Raw genomic sequence first — 16,061 nt, forward strand, 5'->3', positions numbered from 1 at the left:
TTTTTTACAATATTTTCATCAAACATAATATTCAATTAGTAGATATGTTATAACAAATATGTTATCATTCAAATTAATCAACATTAAATTAATCTACCACATTTATATTTTTAAATTTGGTGAAATATAAATTAAATATATTTATTTCTTCGCTTTTTTTTAGTTTGTAATACATGAATAAAGGAAGTACATTTTTTTTATCGACAAAAACAAATTAAATTAATGAGGTAATTGGCTTACCTCAACCCATATACACAATATAAATAAAAGAAAAACAAAAAAATTATTACCCCTTTACGGTTTTTCTCTCACATACTAAGTCTGATTTGCATAAACCTTATATTCTCATATAGCACCAAAGTTAGAAACATTACGTGCCTATACATGAATAAACGGATTGGACATAAAAATCTCAAGTCAGTTTTGATCTAATAGATGTTTCATTCATACTTGTTTCCTGAATCTACTACTTAAAGCCATGTTCCAGCATCCCTGGAAAAGCTACAACATGCATATTACACATCCTGAAGCCAAACTGCAAACAAATCCATAATACCTCCATTTGAATTGAACCTACATGCACAAGTATGTTAGTCCAACTTACTTGATTAAAACATATCATAACTTGATTAATCATAACCTTCCATAAACAAATCACCAAATTTTAGCCTAAAACACAAACCAACTTATAAGTGATTGTTTGAAGGCATGTGATCAGGCTAAAACACCAATCAGAATAAGAGAACGTTGTTTTTGGATACTTAGTTGTGATCCAAGCCCAAATCGTTACTTGTGTTAGGTAAACACTTCCTCCGCATCAATTTTACAATGTATAAAGATAGAGTTATTCTTATGATTTCATATTTGACTAGCCACCGAATAACTTAAAAACAAATGTGATACTGATTCTTCTATAATTTCACACATTACACACATTTTGTTTCCTAGTGTGATTCCTCTCCCAATCAAGTTGTCTTTTGTTGTAATTTGTCAAGCAAAATGTTGAGCACTTGGTAATGCTCTGCATTTCCAAAGTTTTACAAACTGGTCATTATCATCCACTCTATTTCCATTTCCATTATAAAACCTCATATATGCTGACTTTACCGTATACTTTTTTGATTCATTTGTTTTCCATAACTATTCATCACTCATTTCATTTAGGTGTACACTCTTCTATCTCTTTCATCAATTCTTCACCACCAATGTTTTCTCCCATTCAAACCATTCTCTTCTCCACACCAAATTCCATATTCATTGGTTTTCCGTAAAAATCATATGCTTTTTACTTTTGTTTAAAAATAAATATGATGTTATAATAAAATAAATCAAAAAGTACGAATAGATATATTGATTTGATTTTTTTGAAAAAAAAAACTAAAATAAGACAAAAGGAAAATTCAAATAAAAATATAAAAGTGTAAATTTGCATATAGATTTGAGTATTAATATTTCCAGTCAATATGTTGAGGCCTCGTCTATACTTTCTATAATTTTGAATATGTCAGCTAAGCATAAGGAAATGTATTTATATAATATTTTAAAAAAAGTAAAGAGTATTATGTTATTATCATTAAAAAAATAAGATATTATAATTCATGATATAATTTAATAAAAATAACATGTTTCTTAAGTAAAATAAATTGTTTTAACACGATATAAGTTATATTTTCACACTAGAATGATAAGAAGTTTGGTTAAAACTCTTTTGTGAAAATCAACAACATGGTTTTGAATTCTATTTTCTACAAGGTAAATAACAACATCCTTTCACATTCACACCTTAGATTTTCAGAAAAACAAAAATTTCTTCCAACTTTTCATTATTTCATGCACATAGCAAACAATATTTACAAGAAATTAATATAATAATTCATCTCATTAAAACCAATATTCAAACAATTTGTTGTATTTACCATTTAGAAGTACAGCACTAAAAATCCATAGAAAAAACTAAAGTTGAAAAGTAAATCATGATATACAAATACACTGTAAAATTGACAGAAGTTTGATTACACAGACATAGACACAAAAATAAGAATCAAACCAGTAACTTATGAACTGACAGAGAGCACATAAATAAGTTAACTTAATCATAGTGCTTGATATGTACGCGTGTTTGCATGTAGCTGTAGAGAAACTTTTTCACGTTACAAGCTAGCAAGAAACTGTATTTGCTTCAGCAGAGGGGTTAGAGTTTCCATCAGCTTCTCGCATGGATGGTTGTGAATTCCCTCGTACGTTGTCACCACAATGCTCGTGTCTTTCGACAGCCTCTGCACTTGTTTCTTCACATTGCATGTGTGGTGCGTGCACCGGTAGTAACTTCTTCATTATCCATCAATGCAAAATCATAACCAACAGTCACATGCATGCAACGTAAACCTCATCAAAACACACGCATCAAAACATTTACCTGGGATATGTGCTGTTCTTCACAGATTTCTGTCCATATTTCCTCCAGCGATAACCATCATCCAAAACATCATCTGCACTTCTCGTTTGAAAAGCAAACCTCGGCACTCGTGTTGTTTTCTTCACCCTCCCACCTTTCCTTTTCTCCTTGTTTCCCTTTTCCTCCTGATTTTGAGCCATTAAAGATGAAGAGGAAGCAGAAGCACGTTGAATAGTTTCCTTGGCATCACCATTAAGCAACAACAAGCTGTTCTGGGCAGAGAAAAGGTTACCCCACGAGTCAAAGTCACATAGCCCTTGCTCTAGAGGTTGTTCCGAAGGGTTGAACAGAAAAGGGTTGTTTTGGGGTGGTGGATCATGGTTTTCCATCAGGTCTTGATTCCAGGAAGTGAAGAGAAAATGAGAATGTTTTGGCGTTGAAACTTATAAAGAGGATGTGCATGCATTGATGATAACGAAAAATTAGGGCAAATGGAACACGTCTGCTATGTGTCATGGTATGAACTTGAAAGGGCGGTTGAACAGAAGTAGTTGGATTTGGTTGAGTTTATAGCATTGAGTGCAAGTAGAGAACAAGCTTCTTCCATATCTTTTGCACTTCTCTTAGGATAGACATAATCATTCTTCTCACACTAGTTCAAAACTTCAGATAAGATCTACTGTTTACCTACCGATAAAACTTGCACTTATGTAGTTAATGTATAATTTGCTTACGCCAAACGTTGTAACTTTTATGCCATTAACTAATTTTATGATTTTGTTAACTATGTCTGAAAAATAGTATGTCTAAATTTAAACCTAATTATGTGCAAATTATGTCTGAATTCCCACCACATACGGTAAGATTAAATTGGCCTGTAATATTAACTTTTAAATAATTAGTGTGTGAATTAGTTTCTATTTAAAATTAAAAATATTAGAAACTAATTTATACTTTAATTCATATATCAATTATAATTTTTTATTCAAAATAAAGACTATTTTACATATAAATAATTTTTAATTTATAGAATTGTATCTATCTTAGTCAATATAATACAATGAATAATTATTTTTATCCTTAAAATTGATTGTTATTTAATAACTTTTTTGTAGTTCTAATGCTAATTAAACTCAAAAAAAAGATCGTAAACTAGATGTTTATCTGTGGAATTTTTTCAGTAAATTTCTTTCTTCGTTAAATGATTTTAAATTACGTTTTTCGTCATTGTTTTTTTTTTTTCAAATTTCTTTAGTAGAGATTAATTAAGAATGTGTCTCCTAAATAATGAAACGTATCTCCTTTACAACCACGGTATTAACTAATTTTAAACACTCCACTATTGATATTGCTGTTTTAGAATGGAGAATGAAGTTTTAAATATCTCCATTATCCTTTTTAGAATTTCAACTAAAATCTTTGTTTTATCTTATATAAAGTGACGAAATTGATAGCAACAAACAATTAATTGTGTGAAGAGGGAGACATAAATTTATACTAAAAGACTCATCTGTACTAAAATGATTTCAAATGAAGAATATAGTTATCTCTCCAAAAAGATAAGCTTATGATTTAAAATAAGAGGAAAGGAAGCTTTTTGTTTCGCATTTTGGGTAGGAAAAGAAACATAAAAAACCTATGAACCCAATTTGAGATAGCTTGCTATAATGATCAAAAAGGTGTGAAAGCTTAAAAAGTTCATGGTTAGATAGCTGAAATTCCTAAGTTCTCAAGTAACCTAATATATCAAAGGCACGCATTTCTCAATATTATAATAATAATAATAATAATAATAATAATAATAATAAATTTTCCAATATGATAATACCACAGCAATAGACGTAACTCCAGAAGCTACTTGGTCTTGCTTCTGTGGCTTTTGCTAAATTTTGACACGGATTTGTGGAGAACCGTGCTTATGAGGGATACCAAACATGCACTTTATTGAATTTCTAATATATTTGTACCTTTATTTTACATTCTATAACCGTAGATACATTTTACAGCTTGAATTGAAAGTAAATTCTGTGACAATACATTGCTGATTCAAAATTACAATGAGTCTCCCTCATACCACAGCAAAACATGTCAGAATCCTACTCTGATAAAAACAAACTCTTCCTGCCATTACTAAATCTGGCAAATTACAAGGAATGAACAGCATCATCTCTATTTCATAGATTCAGTCATTCTCCAGTTAAATCACAGTATCATCTCAATGGCAGCAGGCAGAACACTAATCTTTTTTGGAAGGAACCCCAAATGTTCCCCATCAGATTGAATATAAATACCACCCTTGCCTGAGATGTCCTCCACCTCAATAGAAAGTACACTGCAATATAAAAACACTCTCGGATTAATATTGTTAAGAAGTGAATTTTAAGTATAAGTTAATCCTACAAAATCGACTTGTTACAAAACCGACTTGTAAGATGAAATTTACATCTACTAATATATTGTAAAAGTATCACCACAATGGTCCAATCCTAAGCTTCCATGACCAGAAAAAGGTAGCACATTAGGTTAATTGTCAAAGGTCGCCACAAAATCATGTTGCTAGGTACTTACCTCCACATTTTTTTGTTAGTTACAATTCAGTGCAATTAAGGCACATCCATACACAAAGTTATATCAAATTAAAACAATGATACACAGTAATCAATAGTTAGAAAGAAGCAACGAAAGGTAACATTAAGAATGGTAGATTGACTTGTTTGGAAAAGATTATACCTTCTATCAGATACATTTTTAACCGAGAGATGTGTCCCACTGTATAGCCTATGTAATTTCAAGACAAAATCATACCACTTGAAGTTCTGAAGAATCACAACCTGCAGAATTAATTGAAAAAAACGTACTTTCAGATAAAAAAGATGACCGGGATTTAGGATGAGGCTTAGCCAGTAGATTATTCAAAAATAGATGATAGATTTCATCTATGGCATTTGACAGAATTGTATTTCACCTCTAAATTTCTACTGAACGGATCAGCATTTGGTGTAATTTTCATGCCACCACCGAAGTATTTTGCATTTCCAATGCAAAGGGCTGTCACTTCAGAACATGTCTCCCACGGACCATCATTGAACTGCATTTTTCATGTTTTAGAACTTGGCGACACTTCTGGTGCACAAACATAGACCATGAAAAAACTAAAATTATCACGACCTCAAACTAACACTGACCCTGATTCTCAGATCCTGGTTCTGATGCCCAATGAAGGCTTGCAAGGCACCAATGACATAGCACAGGTTGCCAAATCTCTTGTACCTAGAAGCATAAAAACCCGCCTTTGCACTCCTATAAAATTTGGTCAGGCATGATTTAGATATGATTCATATACATTACACTAATTCTGAAATTTCTAATTTATCCTTACAAGTGAATGTCAGCAACATTTATGAAGTAGTGATGATCGCAATCCTCCCCGGTGATAACACCTACATCTATACGTGATCTCAACCCTAAAGAAAATTAGAATTTATAGTAAGAGAAACTAAAGCACATCTGGAAACATAAGATTTGATGAGGCCAGTATAAACATACTTTAGTTATCAAACAGCTACAATAGAATAGTAAAGCAATTACAGATTAAGAAAAAGAAAAAACCTCTAGCAACACGTTCAATAGCCTCATGGGGATCATTTTTCCTGGAAAAGACTCAACAGATTTTCCATTCACTTCAATTATATTGATATAACAAGCATCATTTAAATAAGATATACAAAGATAATGAAGATAAAAACAAAAACTAACCACCCAAATGTTCTTGCGAAATCAGAACCAGTTCCCAAGGGGATGAGCTGTATAAAGCCATAACAGGGTATATTTTTCGATAAGTAATTCATTCAAGATGTACATATGACAGAATCTAAGATGTCAGCCATTGAATAAAAACTGAGAGTATTGCAATGGTGGCAAGTACTCACACCAAGAGCAGTTGAACGCGTAGACTCTTTCACTTGACTAACAACAGGTTTTCCAGCCCAGAAAAATCCATTAACAACCTGCTTTAATAAACTGAGGTGCATTAGGAGAACAATTAAGAAAGAATGTTGAGATTCATCAACAAGTTTACTTGTATCAAATACATGTACTTTATAGCAAGGAAAATGCTAGCAACAAACTCCCCGATACACTCTTTAAAACACTCCTTCTAGTATTAATTAAAATTCACATTGGTCACTGTAAAATATCACTCCTAATTTATGGGTCCTACTACCAGTTCACTGAACCTAGCATGACTTTCAACCAATAAAGAAATGTGTTGAAAAATTTATACTGCGAGCATTTTATCTTTTTAACAAGTATTAAAGGGTTTTGTTGAACCTTTTCTGATAAGGTAAAGGCTTCTCAAGAATTTCCCTAGGGAACTTTATGTAGCAATAATCCACCAAATAATACCACCACTTCCAACAATAAATACCAAAGCAGTGTTCACCTCATGAAGAGTTCCATCACCTCCAACAGCAATGACAGCATCAGCCCCCTCCCTTATAGCCTACATAGTACATGGACAAACAATTCAACATGATGTTGGGAGCAATTGAGACAAAACCAACTTATCACAAACACTTCAAACTGACCTCTCTCGTTATGTCAATAGCATGACAAGGACCTGATGTTATGGATTCACATATCTACCCAAAAACAAATAAACATAATGAATTTGCAAATAAACACAACACACAAAGCAAATAAATTTGCACAGTTCATCCCAAAAAAGAACAGGCAAACACTCACAACAGATCAGCAACAAGACTCACTCACATTACAATCTTTACCAAGGCGAGACCGGAGATACGGAACTAGCTTCCTCCATTCTTTACCCGTCCTCCCATTAGCACCTGCAACCCAAGTTTCCAGTGCTAAAATTTAGATAAATTCATAAGTAAACACTACTTCACATAGGCACTCACCAATTAACATGTGTAAGGCTATACAAATCCTGCGTCTCTAAAGTTTTTTCTTTTTTTTCTTTTTTGAACAAACAGTTGATTTAGTTTTACAATCACAGTTATCCTTTACAGAAAGTAATCATGTTTGGACCAGAGCCGAATACAGATACATTATATCCAAAAATTAAATTCGAGATGAGCATACCACCTGTTAACGAGTTCAAATTGTGGTCCAAATTTTCCGAAAAAATCAATCTTTATCCCCAAAAAAAATAAGGGTTATTATGCTTTTCTAGCTAACTGAACATTTTCATAATGGGTCACCGAATTCAAACACCGAACAATTAAATTTAGCTCAAAGACAAGAAAAATGTAATATTTTTGTGGTTTTTCAACAGACCTAGAGGGTTGACGATGAAAACAAGGTCCCTTTGACGAGAAGAAGTGGAAGAACCAATGTGGTCAGGTGCCATCGGTTGAAGCTCTGATCTGAAAGTCACGGAGTGAGCAACATATATTCCACTTCCCAATGCCATCATGACGGTGTTGGTGATAACTATGGCACGCAATCTTTTGCTGAATTTGGAAAAACCGAAAAAAAGAACAAAGAAGAAACAAATCTTGGTTCTATCCGCAGAAGATGTTGCCACTCATCTTGAGACTACTTGTCGTTTTCGACGCTCTGAGTTTGTTAAATGCCTTTTCTCCCTTCAAACACTTGTTCAATACTTCAATGCCAATCCACACCGAAACTGCAATAAATTGTGTCTTCTGTGCTAATCCTTTAGTTAGCGCGCTCTTGTGTTGTTTATATGGATAGAAGAAGAGCGATGAGAAAATTCTCACACTACAAACAATAAACCCAATAATTTTGTAAAAGACATTATATATCCTTCAAAAGTTATCTCTTATTATTTTTATAAGAATTTGTAAAATGTAAATTGTTCCAAAAATAATCATTATGTATTAGGTTGTTGACTATATTTTAATTTAAATAATATTTAAAATCATAAAAAGAAAATTTAGACAATGTTCGTGATGGTTTTAAGTAGTAAGATTCACAATTCTTAAAATGCACAATTAGTTTTTAGCTTTTGCTTTAGGGTATTTCTAGTTTTGAAAATCATTTTTTCTACTAATTTTTTTTTTAGTTTCAAATAAATTGCTTTAAAATTCGTTTAAAAGTACGATTGTATGATATTGAGTCTTTTTAACAATAGTCATAGTATTACTAGTGGTTGTTGAAGTATAGGTAATTACAATGGCAATAATAATATTCAAATTAATGGATAATATTAGTAACTGTAGTCCATAATGGCGGCATTGATTGTGGTTGGTAGTAGATTGTGGTGAGATGATGAAAAAAGTCATTATCAAATATAACAAAAGTATATTTTTTTTAAACTAATCAAATTAATATCTAAATGAATGGAAAGTATTTCAGAGTTAAGTAAAATTTCATTTCCACTTCACTTTTACCTAACATCTTTAGTTTTAAAATTTACACGAGTATCAAAAGTAAAAAGCCTCACAACACAATGTCGTAAAAGTTATATATATAGAGTGTGTGAGGAAGATTCACCATCTCAAAAGAAAATATGTGTTAAAAATTCAAAGGCCAAGGAGGCAAAGCGTTCAACGTGGTAGAAGGCAGAGAAAAGATGTATAGAATCATTGATTCCATATCGTAGATGTAGTTTTTCAAATTTATGGAGAAGCTAATAATTATAGCTTTCACATCCCTGGCTCCATTTGTTATTTCTCAACAGGTTTTCAAACATGCTTGTAATGGTAACGATGATCAAAATAGAGGTTTCTTTCCATTTAGCATTCCCAACAAATGATCAATAACTTTGTTCCCATCATCACGTAATCCAGAATGCATGAACTCATTAGTTATCCATAGCCTAATCCCTGATATTTGAGAAGCTGTTTCCATTGCCAGCTTAAAACTCACGTACAAGTCTTCATAGTAAACAGCTGCAGCAACAGGTACCTGCCAGCAATGGATCAAAGTTAACACCAACAAAAACTTGAGAGACTCAACTTCATCTCATAAACATATTCAACTATTACGAATGTACCATTCACAATTCATATCTTACAAGAAGTTTTAAGTATAAAAGATAACTGAGTAAACTACCTTATTGTTATTTAGAACCTGAACGTCATATAGAGGGGGCCAGTCTTTCTTCTCTGCCAATATATGAGCTGCATCTTTGAATGGCTTCAATGCATGAATCTCATCAAACATCCATGGGAAAATCATCTATAAAAGCAAAAGGAGCATGGTGAGCATCTTCTCCTTGTAATAGGAAAGCAAAACATAATGAGTAGATTAGCATTCAATTTACTTACGAAGGAAATGCACTGTCATGCATGATGTTCCACATCCAAATAGAATGCCAATTCTAACCAAGTCTTTTCATTCAATAAATGTTAAGAATGCACATATATTGGTGGCAATTGATAATTACAGATGAACTAAATTATTCACATCAAACATCGATGAAGTTACAGAATCCTATATTTGGTCTCTATGTATTTTTTAACCTTGTCACAGTTTTTTCTTTTATGGAAGAATAAAAACAAGATGTGCAATATTATTTTAATCATATCACTTGTCATTCTGAAATCTCTATTATACAGCAGAATTAGTCTCTCAATAGCATCAATTCAATATTAGTTAAGCAATTAAGATAAAAAAGAGATTCTTTACACTCTACCTCTCCTGTAAAAAGAACAGGGAGTCCTTCTTTGGCAGCTTTAATTGCATCAAACTTGTCTTCAACTTCACTCCTAATACTATTGGCAGACCATTTACTAGCAGAACCCTACAGAGAGATGGAGGGACCAGAGTTGAAGGAGAAGCATAGATAATGCATAAACAAGGAACCAAAAATAATAATACCTGACAATAGATGGATTCATGCATAAGAGCATAGAGTGGATTGGTATCAAAAGATAGCCACTTCTCAAACTGCAAAGAGTGAAAATTGGCACTAGATATTCAGAAGGAAACTTGAAAATCTGTATTCATAATCACGGAACAGCAGACAATTTTTCTTACAGAACTTAGGAAGTTATAACTTATTTTCTTTGGTGCCCCCGGAACCAAAGTAGGATCCCACACTCTCTCAAACCTAGAAAGGGACAAAATCATTAAAAAAAATGAATTGAAGATAACTTTAAAACACACAAGGTAGTAATGCTTACAAATAGTGCAAGCTCTCAAAACCGGAGCTGGATCCTAAGCCAGATAGACCAAGAGTCTGCAGCCCTCTTGGGGTTAGGAACCCCCCAGATGGAAGGGCCACCTACGCAAAGAGAGAAGGAAATAAGGATCTGACAGAAAATAGCTCATTTTTTTCTTGTTTAACAAGAAGAAGAAAATTTTGAGACAGATCATCACCCCTCCTCCTTCTTGTTCAGCTAAATAATTAACAAGTTCTTGAACAATTTTAATATCTTGAGGGAATCTCTTGTAGTACTTCTCATTTTGATGTATAGATTGCTCAAAGCCTGCTTTGTACACTGAATCAGCGGGACATCCACCTCCAATCGGAGGAATTCCTCCGGTTAGAAGTGCTTGCTTCAGCCCATGTGGTGCAAAACTCAAATATGTGACTGCACAAAATCCACCAAAGCTCTACAGCAATTAAAAGGAACAGAAGAAGAATAAGTAAACATGGAATTTCAAGGTTATATTGGCTTCAAAGGTACAACTATTTCTAACCAAAGCTCCTAAGTCAATAACCAACAGCAAAATTCATAAATATCAAATTTCAATTAGACGGGAAAAAAGTATAGAGAAAAGAAAGAAAAGGAAGCAGTTAGAGGCATTAAAGCCAGATTGGTTGGACATCAAAATCAGATGGTCATACTAATATTTAACAAAAATATTAACTTGAATACCTGTCCCAAAATTGTCCAAGGACCAGCATCTGGAACAAGGCGAACTCGAATAAATTCTGCATCATTTACAATATTATCTGCTCGAAAATGTTTTAAGAAGTCAGCCAAGTCCTCAGCAGACTTGAATTGCAACATTGATGACACAGTCAAGGGAGTTGATAAGCCTGTTCCCCGCTGTAGAAATGTACATAAGCAACAGAAAGATTATAAATAAAAGTTCTTACAGTACCACAAAGATGATTACACAAATGTCGAGTAAATCATGCCTGATCCATTAAGATGAGACGGAATTCTTCACAGACTTTTTGAACCCACCCACTAGACTCGGTTGGTTGTCGACACTCAAACCCAGGTCCACCTTGCAAATATAACAAATATGGCAACTTTTGCTCTTCTTTCCCAGCTGCAACAAAAATACCGAGTTTTGAACAAAAATACGCAAAGATGATGAAAGGGGTGATGTAGAAGAGTGGGCATAAGTTATCCGTTATAGGAAAAACACAAATTCAATAATCGATCACAAAATTAAAAAGAATCCGGGTATCTGATCAAAAACTGATTTTATTAAAGGATGACTAATCAAAACATAAAACATTATGAACATAATAGTACAGAAGTTTTATGCTTACATGAGGTATGTAATGCTGCTCTAGTTGCCAGCCCCACCCACACACAGAAAGCTTAATCATGAAATCTATGAAATGTACGGTTTGCATCCTACATGACAACCATCTTCCTCATCTAAACATAACGTTGCAACAGCAGAAACCAAATAATTGCCCAATGCCAGTAAGTAATATATTCCACCAGTACCAACAATTCATGTAAAGCTGTCTTCAGTATCCAAATAAACTCATATCAACTGGCTACCCAGTTCTCTTACCAAGCTCACCATCCCAATTACGTTGCTGAAAACCATAATAGGTCTCACCTCTCTTCCTTGAAAGGGATGTAATCTCTTTGGATACAATTATATGTCCCCTCATCCCTTGAGGAAAAGTGCTTGATCTAGAGGAATTGTAAGCAGACACAAACATAAAACACTTAATGGAATCACTAGCCAAGTTCTTGTTTATAATTTCAGAAAGCTCAAGTAGTTTCCACACCACCAGCTTTTAAAAATGCAGTAATACAATGATACTAACAAAACATCACCCTTCCGTTTTCTACTCTCATTTTTCGATCCAAACAATGGACCTTAAATCCATTCCATATTCTTCCATCAATCCAAAACACAGCTAATAAAGGATTCAAAACCATTATATAATCTAAAAAACAACTACATTCTGCCGCAATATCAGATACTCCATTGACAAAAGGCTGATACTTCATGTATGTTTTCAATACAATAATTAAACAACATTGACCTGATTACATCATCACGAAAACCCCATCTTGGTTTTCCATCACTTCACACAGTGAATCATTAGCCACCATAAAAATTCCATTTTTTTTTCCCACAAATTAAAAAACTAAAAAAACTAAACTTCATAGTATCACTGAACTTCTGTTCATGAACAAATCAAGGGCAACGACGAAACAATGAATGCAATCAATAAAAACCACTGAAAATCATTGAATAGCGTAGTTCACTTTGACTGGCGTTACCTGCGACGACTTCACGGGCGAAAACAGTGATCTTGGGAGAAGAATGGGGTCCCCGAGAGTGATCGAGAGGGACCGTGAACCGGTGATCACGCAGCCGGAGTTCCGGTACGGAGTACCAGTCGCCGGTAAAGTGCTCCGGTGAGGAGCCACCGGCGGCGAGGCCTTGTCCGTTCATCGGGAGAAGTGAAGTCAAGCGAGAGTGTGAGAAGAGACGGGTGGCAATGGAAGAGGATTTTGTGAAGTGAGATAATGAGAAGAAGAAAGCGCGAGAAGAGTGATGATTATGATTGTTGTAACGAAGCAATGTTCTCAGAAAAGATGATGGTGGCGCGTGGAGTAACAGCATTGTTACGAGGCGAGTGAAACGAAGTGAGCGTAGGCGAAGGTGGATAAAATTTGAACGGTTTTCTAACTTTGACTGATTTATATGGACGGCTTGGATTTCATTGCAGAGAAACAAAGTTCATCTAAGCCATCTAGTAGTTAACCTTGTTACAGAAGCTTAATATAAAATTAAATTTTCTTTTAAATTAATTATCCAATTAAATAAAAAATTATCCTTATTTATTTTAAATAATAATTTCTCTTTTATAAAGATATTTCTAAATAATGACTTATGAATTAATCTAATTTTTAAGATTTGTCAATAAAAAATTAAGCAACTAAACATTATATTAGTTTAAGTAAAGATCAACTAAAAATTTCAAATTAAAGTGTTTTAATTACAATTATTATGAAAGGAAAAAAATATAAATAAGACATAATTTCAACAAAAATATTTATCCAATTTTATAATAAAATTTATCGTCAACAAAATTAATAAATTGATGTTAAAACAAAATAAATAAATACTTTATATTTGTAACAACAAACACACGGGACAGCACAACACATGTATGTTCACATATTTTTTAAATTTTCAAGAAATTTAAGTTAAGATCAATAATAAATATATAATTAATTTTTAAAATAGTTATTAAATGTAAAATTAAAAAATAAGATATGTACAAATAAAGTTTTTAAAATAATGATTTAAGACAAAAGAATTTTTTAAAATAATAGTTAAAAGTAAATTATTTATAAAACAATTAATTTTTAAAATAATTAAGAATAAAACTGGTATATAACGTAGACATAAAAGATGAAATGTAAGAGATTCTAGAAAATGGCGTTTTAAAAGTGATAGTGATTTAAAAATAGTGAGACTCGATTATTTAAATATTAAAAGGTTTTAGTATAAATAGAATTGTTATAAACAAGTTTCATTATTTTAAAACACACAATGTCTTTAGAAACCACTTTTTTAGAGTTCTCTCTCTAGAGGTTCTGTATCTCTGGTCGTTTGATTGAAGAACCGAGACCATAGGATTGATCCTCTCTGCGAGATCTTCAAATTGGACCGATCAGTTCCTTCGTTTGTGTAAGTTGAGTTTCCGCTCTCTTTTTTAGTCTTTTTCTGTTACATGCGAGCCCTTTTTCTGCTTGCATGTGACGTTTTAATCATCAGTATGAGTCTCTGTTGATCAGTGATCATAACGGTATGTCCTGATCGTTCTTGTGATGTTTCTATGTGTAGATAGAGCATCTTGTGGAGTTAGAGGTGTTGACGTTTTTAAGACGTTGACGTTTATAACGTTGTCTTACAGGATAACAGGTAAGGGAAGCTAACTGTTTTGCTTGAATTTCGTATAGAAATCATTTTGATGACTTTGAATTGCATGATTGAGTGTTGTATGAGTGTTTTAACTGTGTAATTGAGTGTATGATTGGATTGTGATAGATTTCTTTCTGGATTGTTGCATGTGAGAATAGATTGGGAATCTGGTATTTTCGCCTAAGCGAGTAGCTCTCGCTTGAGCGAAAACACCAAAAACTCATCCCCTGTCTCTGCGCGAGATCTCGCCTAGGCGAGCCAATCTCGCTTGAGTGAGAGTCACTCTCGTCTAAGCGAGACAACTTAGCTTGAGCGAGAATTCGTCCAGAGTTTGGGTTTTTCTCTGTTTCGAGCCTCGCTCAGGCGAGAATGACTCGCCTAAGCAAGTGAGCCCTTTCGCTTGGGCGAGCCCTTTCGCTTGGCGAGAACCTCTGCAGCTGAGTGTTAATTCTCTGTTTTTAATGGATGAAGCTATGTTTAAATGTTAAAATGTGAACTTAGTTATGATATGCTTGAATTGTTATGACTGGTAATATGTGTGGTGAAATTGCATGAAGTTGGAATATAGTGGTTGAATTAGAATTTCAAGGGAAATTCAAAAGAGTATGTTAGTGTGTGTAAGGATGTGAGGACTCCGTATGGGTTGGTATTCTGACGCTCCAATAACCATTAAGGCTCATGTAGAGTGTAATGGATTATGTGGTGAGGAATAGCAGGAGATCCTAGTCTTTGGACTTGATCAAGTTTTAGACGCGAAGGGGACTTAACCTGTGAGTGGTTGGGTGATAACCCCTTGTGTCCAAATTCTGCAGAGTTTGGGAACCTTCACAGGTGCAAGCCGCCCAGAGATCCAATGTCGCTTACATAATCCGGATATCGAGTCTAGAGTAATATATTTGCATTGTCTTTGTGATGGCCTGTGTGATTCTGGTGAAAATGAGAAAGATTGCATGATTTCTGTTTATAATTGAACTGTATGATGCCTTTAATCAGATTAGCTTACCCTTGCTTATGTGTGTTTGTCTCGTGTTGTATATTTCCTTTTGCGATGATCACCTATTCGGTGGGAGCAGTTGTGGTTGCAGTGGCAAAGACGCTTTTGGAGGATGAAGAGTCATCGTTTAAGTGTTGAGGATGAGGTTTCCAATGTGAGGTTTAACAGTGGTCAGTTTAAGTATAAAGTTTATTAGTTTAGTTTCAGTGTATAAGTGATATATGTTTATAGTCATATTTTTGTAAGACTGTATTAATATATTGTGTACACTAGATTATCTATTTTGGAACCATGATGAAACTTCCTTCTTACTTTTATTAGTTTTAAGCTGCTAAAAGTGGAATGTTGCAGAAAATCTTCTTTATATATTGTTATAAATTAGTAGAAACAAAAGATGCACTTTAGAAATATATATTGTATTTATATAGAATAGAATAAATATTTTTTTTAATATTTACAACTATTTATAAAGTTCGGTGGTGAATAGGATAGTTGAGTTTCTACATTTGCGTTTAAATATAGATTAACTGAAAAGCGTTTTTTTACTGTGTAGTAGATTTGAAAGATAAATTTTTGTTTTGGTAGGTTACAACAAAT

At 33.3% G+C, this 16,061-nt stretch overlaps 3 protein-coding genes across 3 annotated transcripts; all 3 read right to left on the bottom strand.

The window, feature by feature from the left end:
* Nucleotides 1–1,958: 1,958 nt before the first annotated feature.
* On the bottom strand, nucleotides 1,959–2,823 carry LOC114183268 (putative WRKY transcription factor 43). The gene is made up of 2 exons (XM_028070209.2): nucleotides 2,417–2,823; nucleotides 1,959–2,328 (listed from the first exon to the last, which is right to left on the bottom strand). Exons 1-2 carry the CDS (start codon nucleotides 2,782–2,784, stop codon nucleotides 2,151–2,153), a joined length of 546 nt encoding a protein of 181 aa, XP_027926010.1. The 5' UTR covers nucleotides 2,785–2,823; the 3' UTR covers nucleotides 1,959–2,150.
* A 1,498-nt stretch (nucleotides 2,824–4,321) lies between these two features.
* Nucleotides 4,322–8,087, bottom strand: LCBK2 (Diacylglycerol kinase family protein). The gene is made up of 12 exons (XM_028070207.2): nucleotides 7,694–8,087; nucleotides 7,166–7,242; nucleotides 6,982–7,035; nucleotides 6,837–6,896; nucleotides 6,325–6,402; nucleotides 6,152–6,198; nucleotides 6,005–6,045; nucleotides 5,775–5,859; nucleotides 5,581–5,695; nucleotides 5,361–5,483; nucleotides 5,126–5,226; nucleotides 4,322–4,727 (listed from the first exon to the last, which is right to left on the bottom strand). The coding sequence occupies exons 1-12, from the start codon at nucleotides 7,830–7,832 to the stop codon at nucleotides 4,598–4,600; spliced, it is 1,050 nt and encodes a 349-aa protein (XP_027926008.1). The 5' UTR covers nucleotides 7,833–8,087; the 3' UTR covers nucleotides 4,322–4,597.
* Nucleotides 8,088–8,934: 847 nt separating this feature from the next.
* On the bottom strand, nucleotides 8,935–13,193 carry LOC114183264 (alpha/beta-Hydrolases superfamily protein). Its single transcript, XM_028070206.2, has 10 exons — nucleotides 12,817–13,193; nucleotides 11,475–11,611; nucleotides 11,209–11,382; nucleotides 10,706–10,942; nucleotides 10,510–10,610; nucleotides 10,364–10,436; nucleotides 10,205–10,273; nucleotides 10,020–10,127; nucleotides 9,437–9,562; nucleotides 8,935–9,289 (listed from the first exon to the last, which is right to left on the bottom strand). The coding sequence occupies exons 1-10, from the start codon at nucleotides 13,160–13,162 to the stop codon at nucleotides 9,095–9,097; spliced, it is 1,566 nt and encodes a 521-aa protein (XP_027926007.1). The 5' UTR covers nucleotides 13,163–13,193; the 3' UTR covers nucleotides 8,935–9,094.
* Nucleotides 13,194–16,061: the final 2,868 nt, after the last annotated feature.

Source organism: Vigna unguiculata, chromosome 5 (genome assembly GCF_037176805.1).
Source record: "Vigna unguiculata cultivar grain cowpea cultivar isolate G323 ecotype 2 chromosome 5, ASM3717680v1, whole genome shotgun sequence".
Lineage (NCBI taxonomy): Eukaryota > Viridiplantae > Streptophyta > Magnoliopsida > Fabales > Fabaceae > Vigna > Vigna unguiculata.